This window comes from Poecile atricapillus, chromosome 28 (assembly GCF_030490865.1).
Source record: "Poecile atricapillus isolate bPoeAtr1 chromosome 28, bPoeAtr1.hap1, whole genome shotgun sequence".
NCBI lineage: Eukaryota > Metazoa > Chordata > Aves > Passeriformes > Paridae > Poecile > Poecile atricapillus.
This window is the reverse complement of record NC_081276.1, coordinates 1,635,461-1,644,093: the sequence shown is the minus strand read 5'-3', so window position 1 is coordinate 1,644,093 and position 8,633 is coordinate 1,635,461. Positions and strand designations below refer to the sequence as shown.

The 8,633-nt window shown below is 55.2% G+C and overlaps 1 protein-coding gene across 5 annotated transcripts; it reads right to left on the bottom strand.

Moving 5' to 3' along the window:
- Positions 1 to 601: 601 nt before the first annotated feature.
- ARMC6 (armadillo repeat containing 6) lies at positions 602 to 8,597 on the bottom strand. 5 transcript variants are annotated; one of them, XM_058858968.1, is made up of 8 exons: positions 8,465 to 8,597; positions 7,564 to 7,720; positions 7,044 to 7,123; positions 5,768 to 6,338; positions 5,131 to 5,276; positions 4,494 to 4,625; positions 3,920 to 4,057; positions 602 to 1,774 (listed from the first exon to the last, which is right to left on the bottom strand). In XM_058858968.1, the coding sequence occupies exons 2-8, from the start codon at positions 7,682 to 7,684 to the stop codon at positions 1,562 to 1,564; spliced, it is 1,401 nt and encodes a 466-aa protein (XP_058714951.1). In that variant the 5' UTR covers positions 7,685 to 7,720; positions 8,465 to 8,597; the 3' UTR covers positions 602 to 1,561. The 5 variants fall into 5 exon arrangements, with proteins under 5 accessions (XP_058714951.1, XP_058714954.1, XP_058714949.1 ...); XM_058858971.1 differs by having other exon boundaries at positions 7,564 to 7,717; positions 8,465 to 8,578; XM_058858966.1 differs by lacking the exon at positions 8,465 to 8,597 and adding an exon at positions 8,162 to 8,304.
- Between the last annotated feature and the right edge of the window lie 36 nt (positions 8,598 to 8,633).

Here is an 8,633-nt window from a genome sequence, read left to right as displayed (position 1 = left end):
CCCGACCGGGGAGCCCGGTTGGAGAAGCGACAATCCCACCCGGTTCCACCCTGCAGCACCGGTGCAGAGCGCGGGGATCCCACCGTGAATGTCCCGCCCGGCTCCGCTGTCCTGCACGGCCCCGGTGTCCCGCAGGCCGCGGCTCTGCCCGGCTCAAACCCCGGGACCGGGGCTGGGAGTTCAGCTGCAGCAAGCCTTGGTTGAAGGGGATGGAAATAAAACCCTGCAGGAAATCCCTGGTTTGATTCTCCCCCATCCCAAACCCAGCAGAAAGGCAAAGCTTGGGAGGCACAGGCTGCACCAAACACGCTGCTCTCCCCAAAATGTCCTTCTGCACCTTTCCACCGGTGCTTGCCCAGGGCCCTTTCACCCAGCCCAGGGTCAGAGCAGTCCAAAAACGCCTCCAGCTCTTCCCCCAGCAGGCAGAGAGCAGCCAGGCAGCCTCTCCTCCTCCACGGGGGTTGGAAGCTTTGAAGAACACAATGACCTTTGCAATCTGCTGGGCTGCAGGAGGTTTGTACTCACAAACTCAGCACCACCTTGCTTTTTCCTGCCACAAAAAAAAATAATAATAAAAAAGGCTCCACAAAGAGCCAACTAGCCATGGAAGGTTTGTATGTTTTATAAGGTCACCATTTCTACAGAGAATAACACATTTAAAAACATCCACTCACAAAAACAGCGGCGGCGGCGCAGGAGGAAGGCTCAGCACCAGAGCAGGGCTGGCACAAAAGCCTTTAGCTGAGACTTCAGAGCCTTTCTGGGGCCTGCTTTGCCCAAAAATCCACAGTTTTGCCTCAGTCCGTGAGGTTCTTGGCCTCTTCACTACAATTAAAGCATTCCTGGATCCAGGGAAGTGCTAGGAGTTGACAAAGCCTGGGATTCCCAGCGCTTCCTGCAGCGTGGAACCACTGCCAGCTTGGCCCCACTTTGGAATTCCCACCCCCACTGCCAGTCCCTGCCCTGCTCCTCTCACCGAGGGAGAACATGAACTTTCCTCCTGGATGCCAACAGTTCCTTTGGACATTATCCCAAATCCTTACTCTGCTTTATTTTTTTTGTGTGTGTTTTTCTTTTCGTTTCAAACGTTACGCCGGCAGGGGAAAAAAAAAAATCCCAAAGAAAGCAGCGACGCAAGAGTGGGGTGAGCAGTAAAAGAACAAAGGAACAGAGAGAGCACATTCACAAACGCTGGGATTCCTCCTCATCCAGCCCCTGAGCAGGGTGACAAACTGGGAAGCAGCAGCCAAACTCTGGGCAGGAGGAGAGAGCCGCTGCTGCTGCCAGCACGGGGATCAGAGCAGGGGGAACAGCCCCGTCCTGCACGCCAGGGGGGAGCAGATCATCCTCAGCCGTGAGATGATCCAGGCAATGACCACTACACAGAGTTGATTTTGCAGCCTGTGGATGCAGAAAGCCATTTCAGCTGGAGCTCCCGAGGAGAAAAACACGTTCCCTGCAGCTTCCCGAGCCTCGGATATTCCACGCCGGTCGCTCTTCCCGCGGGATTCCGGGGGGGCAGAGAACGCCTTGGATCTTCCCTGCTTGGTGAAACGAGGGTTCACTGAGCCAGGCTCCCCTTCTGGCCCGTCCACAGCTCCCGCAGCTCCACTTTGCAGCCCAGGTCCCTGAGGGCAGCCCTGGCCACGTCGTCGCAGTCCCTGTGCGCGGCCCGAGCCTCCGTGATCAGGTTCTCGGCTCCCATCTCCAGGATGGGCTGGGAAAAGTCCCGGCTGCGGGACACCAGGTTGCGGATCAGCATGCAGGCCTGTTTCTGGGGACAAGGGTGAGCACAGGGTCAGTGGGTCTGGAGGGGAGCACAGGGATCAGTGGGTTTGGAGGGAAGCACAGGGATCAGTGGGTTTGGGAGGGAAGCACAGGGGTCAGTGGGTTTGGGAAGGGAGCACAGGGATCAGTGGGTTTGGGAGGGGAGCACAGGAATCAGTGGGTTTGGGAAGCACAAGAATCAGTGGGTTTGGGAGGGAAGCACAGGGGTCAGTGGGTTTGGGAGGGAACACAGGGATCAGTGGGTCTGGAGGGAAGCACAAGAATCAGTGGGTTTGGGAGGGAACACAGGGATCAGTGGGTCTGGAGGGAACACAGGGATCAGTGGGTCTGGAGGGAACACAGGGATCAGTGGGTTTGGGAAGCACAGGAATCAGTGGGTTTGGGAGGAAACAGGGATCAGTGGATTTAGGAGGGAAGCACAGGGATCAGTGGATTTGGGAGGGAAGCACAGGGATCAGTGGATTTGGGAGGGAAGCACAGGGATCAGTGGGTTTGGGAGGAAACAGAGATCAATGCATTTGGGAGGGAAGCACAGGGATCAGTAGGTTTTGAGGGAAGCACAGGAATCAGTGTATTTGGGAGGAAACAGGGATCAGTGGGTCTGGAGGGAAGCACAGGGATCAGTGGATTTGGGAAGAAACAGAAATCACTGGGTTTGGAGGGAAGCAGAGGGATCAGTGGATTTGGGAGGGAAGCACAGGGATCAGTGGATTTGGGAGGGAAGCACAGGGATCAGTGGATTTGGGAGGGAAGCACAGGGATCAGTGGATTTGGGAGGGAAGCACAGGGATCAGTGGGTTTGGGAGGAAACAGAGATCAATGCATTTGGGAGGGAAGCACAGGGATCAGTAGGTTTTGAGGGAAGCACAGGAATCAGTGGATTTGGGAGGAAACAGGGATCAGTGGGTCTGGAGGGAAGCACAGGGATCAGTGGGTCTGGAGGGAAGCACAGGGATCAGTGGATTTGGGAGGAAACAGGGATCAGTGGGTTTGGGAGGGAACACAGGGATCAGTGGGTTTGGGAGGGGAGCACAGGGATCAGTGGGTTTGGGAAGCACAGGGATCAGTGGGTTTGGGAAACACAGGGATCAGTGGGTTTGGGAAGCACAGGGATCAGTGGGTTTGGGAGGGGAGCACAGGGATCAGTGGGTTTGGAGGGAAGCACAGGGATCAGTGGGTTTGGGAAGAAGCACAGGGATTGGTGGATTTGGGAGGAAACAGGGATCAGTGGATTTTGAGGGAAGGACAGGAATCAGTGGGTTTGGGAGGGAAGGACAGGGATCACTGGGTTTAGAGGAAAGCACAGGGATCAGTGGATTTGGGAGGAAACAGGGATCAGTGGATTTCAAGGGAAGCACAGCAATGGAAAGTTTTGGCAGAGAGAAAACAGCTCAGCTAAAGAATATTTCCTTTATAGGAAGGAGAAGTATTTCTTAAGTGTTTAAATATTTCTTAAGAGAAACCCAAATGTGAGATACTGCAGAGAGCAACCAACTGTTCCCTGGAGGAACAAAATCCATGGATGATCTCATGGATTCCCTGCTGAAGTTCAGACAACCAGAGCTCTGTGCAAATCTCCAACACCAGCCAGGCAATACCAATTAATTTTTAAATAACACTAAAAATTCTCCAGTGCAGCAGCCCCACCTTCCCACCCCTCCCATGCTGTTCCAGGCACTTGAACTACTCTTTTAGGAAATATTTCCGATTGTTTTAATGCTCTGGAAAGCACAAAAGTGGACACAGAACCTGCTGAAACCTTGCAGGAGGAAGCAGAGGCAATCTTCTTGCCATGCAGGTGGTTTATTTGGCTCTGGGGAATGATGGCACAGGCTGGGCTGGGGTGAGCCCATCCTCATTCTGCTCCTCCCAGCTGCAAAAGGAATGCCTGGAAGAGCAACGTGGCATTCCACAGCTTGAAGAACCTGCATTCAGCTGGATTTGTAAACCTAAATTAAGTTTTACCCTGAGCAGATCAAGCTCACAAACACAGTGGGGGCTGCGCTGAATCACTGCCTTCCCAAAGCACTCCAAACCTGACAGAATTTGATGAGTAAAGAAGCAAAAAAAACCCCAAAGCAACGAATTCCCAGAGCCAAAACCAAGCCAGCAGATGCTGTGGGGGACGTACCTGGACAGCCACCTCTCGTGGGTGAGCCTTCATGGCCTGCAGAGCTGCCAAGGCCCCGCCGCCCTCCATGATGACGCTGCAGTTCTCGGGCTTGCGCAGGGCCAGCACGCACAGGGCAGCGCAGCCCTGCTCACAGATCTGCAAACACACAGGGCAGCACGCTCACTGCCTGCAAACGGGGCTTTTGTGGCAATAAAAGTGGGGGTGTTTCCCTTTCCTGATGGTTTTGGGGTTGTTTTTTGTTGTTTTGAGGTTTCTCGCCTGCTGCTCTGGCATGTTAACCATGATAAATAAAATAAAATTAAAAATAATGATCTTTAGAGGTATTTCCAACCTTTGTGGTTCTGGGTTTTGCATGCCAGAGGTGTAAAACACTATCCCCACTACCCATCAGATTCAGGAATTAGAAAAACAAAACAATCCATGGCGGAAAAAGCCCTGAATTCACACAAATATCCGCTCTAGAGCCGAGCGTTCGAGGTTTATCCATTGCTCGGCTGCAAACACACATCCTGCAGCTCCAGCTGAGCTCCATCCCCATCCCACAGGGAATTCCCAAGCCCCTGGAGGCTACCTGAGGGTTGGCCAGGTGCTGGCTGATGGCCAGCACGATGAGGTCGGTGGCCCCGGCGTCCACGATGGCATCCTTGACGTCGTCGTTGCCGGCCACGGCGCGGATGGCGCTGAGCACCTGCTTCACCACGTCCTGCCCCGGGGAGAAAAACCAGCTCAGAAAGCAGCAGAGAGAGTTTGGAGGGTTTGGAAAGCAAACCAGAATATCCCCCATCCCTTGGTAATTATCAGCTGTAAAAACTTCACACTCGGTCACCTCCTTGCTGCGCAAGGGACTTTGAAAACCTCGGCCAGGCCATCGTTAAATAAATTAAATAAATCAGATATCAACCTCTGGGACCTGAGCATCTAAATCCTCCCAAATCTCTTCTGGCTGGAATGGTGGAAAACCAAACATTCAGCTTTTCTGGGGGCAGGCAGAGCTCTGCTGGCGGAGGGTGGAGGCCACAGGAATAATTCTGAGCAAGAAGCTCACAAATTTCACCTGCAGAGCGTTTAATTCCGCATCTATGGCTGTGAAAAGGGATCAGAGGGGCTTCAACCCTAATTACACCCAAAATATTGTGCAGGTTCATTAAAATGAACCTCATTCCTCAGGGTTCCCTCCAGTCCATCCCCAAAACATTCCCGTTGCTCACCGGGTGCTCCATGCAGTCAGCCAGCAGAGTCACCATGAAATTCAATCCCCCGAGGTCCACAATTTCCTGGCAGAACTCATTCCTGACCGAGAGGCGAGAGAGGGTGGCACAGAGCTCGCTGAGAACCCCCGAGTTATCCGTGAAGGCTGCGCAGGAGAGAGGAGGGATGGAGTTAATTAACACACAATTAAGGGTGGTTTGCTTTGATTCATTAAATAGGAAATAGTGGATTTTATTTGATGTATTAAAGCAGGAGAGGTGACACCTGCTCACTCTGCTCCTGGCCAGAGTCATTGACGTCTTCTCTGGGTAAGAAGCACCTCAGCAGAGACAACAGGCCCCTAAAATTGTCAAATACTTCCTAAATTCAGTGAGAAACTGCTCTGGTAATCTGGCTGCTCCACAGGTTAGCAACAGCACACAGAGGCACTTTTTAGCTCTCTCAGGGCACATTTCATCGACAGAATTAAACCACATCTGAGTGACAAATTCCTGAATCACCTCAAATTTTGACGAGAGGAAACCAGACAAGGAGAGCAGAAATCACAAGTGATTCCCTGATACAATGAGAGAAGAAATCCCAGGTGATTTCCTAATGATTCCCCATTAGGACCAACATCCCCGGGGTTCATTTCACCTTTTGCAGCTTCAATGAGGACCCTCAAGCCATCGTTCTCCAGGACAATCATCTTGGCGTGATCGTGGGCGTGACCGAAGGGCACGCGGATGTCATCGTCGAACGTCATCACCCTGAGGGCCGAGGCCGCCGTCCTGACCACGTCAGCGCTGTCCCCGTGCTGGATGATGGCTCCAGTGAGCAGAGGGAGGATCCCACCCTTGACAAAGTCCTGCCTGTTCTGCTCGTGCTTGAGGCAGGCGTGCCGGACGCAGCGGATCCCGGCCAGCGTCATCTCCGCGTCCTCCCGCCGCTCCCGCAGGCTCTGCAGCAGCAGCTCCTGCCCGGCGGCATCCAGCAGGTCTGGCTGCCCATCCAGCAGGGCAGAGAGCGTGGAGAAGGCTTGGAGCAGTAAATCCCTGTCTCCTGCAGCCAGCTGGCAGGCGGAGAACACCACGGGGTAGGCGCCGTTCTGGCCGGCCAGGTAGCGGAAGGCCAGCTGCTCCTTGCACTGCGCCGCCAGCGCCGAGAGCTGCCCGGGCAGCTCGGCCACGTCCGGCTCGGCCACGGCTCTGCCCAGGGAGTCCAGGGTCTGGGGACACACCAAGGGTTAGTTCTGCACCTCAGTGGTGCAGGAGTGACACAGCAATCTGGTTATTTTTCAGCTGAAAACCCGTTTGGTGGTATGGGAGTGCTGGAGAGCGGCGTTTGGGTTTGGTGGAACACTCGGAGGGGCAGGGGGGTCACTGTGGCACCACTGTCACTCCTCCACTGGGCACCAGTCTGACCAGTACCAGCTGAACTGGGTCCAGCCAGCACATTCCAGCTCTGCAAGTGTCCACAGCCAGGCTGGACAAGGGCATGCAGCAACCTGGGATGAGTGGAACTGATCCCCACCTTGTCACCAGAGCCCTGAGTGCCACGTCCTGTCATTCCCTCCAGGGATGGAGACCCCAAACCTCCCCTGGGCAGCCCCTCAGCACCTTTTCCATGAGGAAATCCCTCCTGATGGCCCAGCCGAGCCTCCCCTGGCATACCTTGAGGCTGTTCCCTCCCACCCAGCCCCTGGGAGCAGAGCCCAGCCTCACTTATTTATTATTATAATTATATATATTATACAGATTCCCTCCCTGAAAAGCGCAAGGAGCTCTTGGAATTTTTATATTTGCAGAATAAATGGGATTAACTGCTTGAAGAGCTCCCAGAGAAATGGGGCAGGGGCAGAAGCTGGCCTAGTACTTATATTGTTGTTATATAACCCTGATCCTTAGGAGACAGCACCAATTTGTGCTCCTACCAGCAGGATTTGATGCTTCTGTCTCTGCCCGTTCTCAGAGGCAGGTCGCACAGCTTTCACAATATTGCTCAGGTCCACGCCTAAAGGGGGAAATAAAACCGAGTTTAATATTGGTTCCAGGACAATTAGAGTCAAATAAACAGTGTTAGCTCCAGTTCTAGGGAAAAGCTGCCAAGTTAACCACAGAGAACAAAGATGAAATTGTTGTGAAGACGCTGAAATGTTCAATTCTGACTGTAAGGTCAAATTCAGCCTGGAACAAAGCTTGATGTCAGTTGAGGAGAAAAAAGAGAAGGAATTTCATTTCACTGACCAAATTTTGCCCTCCAGCTTCCCTCTAAGCAGTTTTGCAGTCATAATTAATCCACAAAACCAGGTCAGCATTAACGGTGTCCCTGTTCCACCTCACAGAGGCTCCTTTCCAATGCCACAGTTTTTTGGAATTTCCAATCCTAATTAAACCTTGGGATTTGTAAAACCCCAGCCTGTAACAACCCGAGCTGCAGAACACGTCCAGTACCTTGGGACTCGAACTGCTGCACGGCTTCTCTGACGGCCTCCTCTGGATCCATCTCGAACTCGGTGATGTTCTCCTGCACCGCATCGTCAAACGTTTCCTGGGCGATCTGTTTGGACCCCATTTTCCCGGGATGGGATGGATGCTCCGCCGTGTCCTGCTGTTCAGAGAAACCACAGCTGATTTTGGTGTAAAACCTCCTCGCGCCAACCAGAAGCAAAGCAAGGGGCTCGTTCCTCCTCAAGACAAAAGCTCGGAGCTCTGGATCAAAAGCATACAGACAAAGGCACGGCCGGCTTTTTACTTCATGGAGAAACTACGGAAATTCAGAGGGATAAGGAGACATTTCAGCAGCCTTACATGATTTCGATGGGGTTTCGAGGTCTGTGACCGTGACAGGGCTCTCGCTGCCCGGTCCCGGCCCTGGGCCCTCAGCCCGTCCTGCCCCGCTTCCCCCGGGCCCCGGCGCATCCCACACCCCCTCAGCCTGCGGGACCGCACCCCGCAGCTCCCAGCGGTGCCAAGAGGGTCCCGAAGGAAGGCGGCGGTGCTGGGGGAGCTCCGGGGCGCACCCACGGCCCCGCTCCCCCTCACAACCCACCTGGGCTCCCGCCGGCCGCCCCCGCCGGACAAAAGGCGAGGGCGGAACGGCCCCACTCGGCCGCCGTAGGCGAGCCCCGCCCCCCCCGTGCGCATGCGCCGCTGCCCAAATTCGCGCCGCTCGCTCTCACGCCGAACGAAAAAGAGCGCGGGGCGCCGCAGCGCGCATGCGCAGCGCTCCCGCGCCCGGCCGCTCCCACGCACGCGCAGTACGCGCAGCGTGCCCGGGCGCGCCCTCAGGGCAGCGGCTGCTCCCTCCGAGCGGGAGGCCGCGGGCCGCTCCCCTCGCTCCCGTCCCGCTTACCGGCAGCTCGCCCGCACCGTTAGTACCGCCCCGCGCCGCGCCGCGCCCGCTCCGCCCGCCTGCAGGGGATGAGGCGGCTCCGCGCAGCGCAGGCGCGGCGGGGCTCGGGGGGCGTGGTTAAGGCGCGTGGGGCGTGGCCAATGTGAGGGCGGGGGTGATTAGCTCGGTT

What these genes read in the sequence shown, in the direction of transcription:
- ARMC6 (XM_058858968.1), bottom strand. Translation starts at nt 7,684, where the DNA reads ATGGGGTCCAAACAGATCGCCCAGGAAACGTTTGACGATGCGGTGCAG. An exon ending in AGAAGCATCAAATCCTGCTG is followed by an intron (nt 6,339 to 7,043) that starts GTAGGAGCACAA and finishes GTGTGTCCCCAG; the next exon opens with ACCCTGGACTCCCTGGGCAG. An exon ending in CTGACTGCATGGAGCACCCG is followed by an intron (nt 4,626 to 5,130) that starts GTGAGCAACGGG and finishes TCCCCGGGGCAG; the next exon opens with GACGTGGTGAAGCAGGTGCT.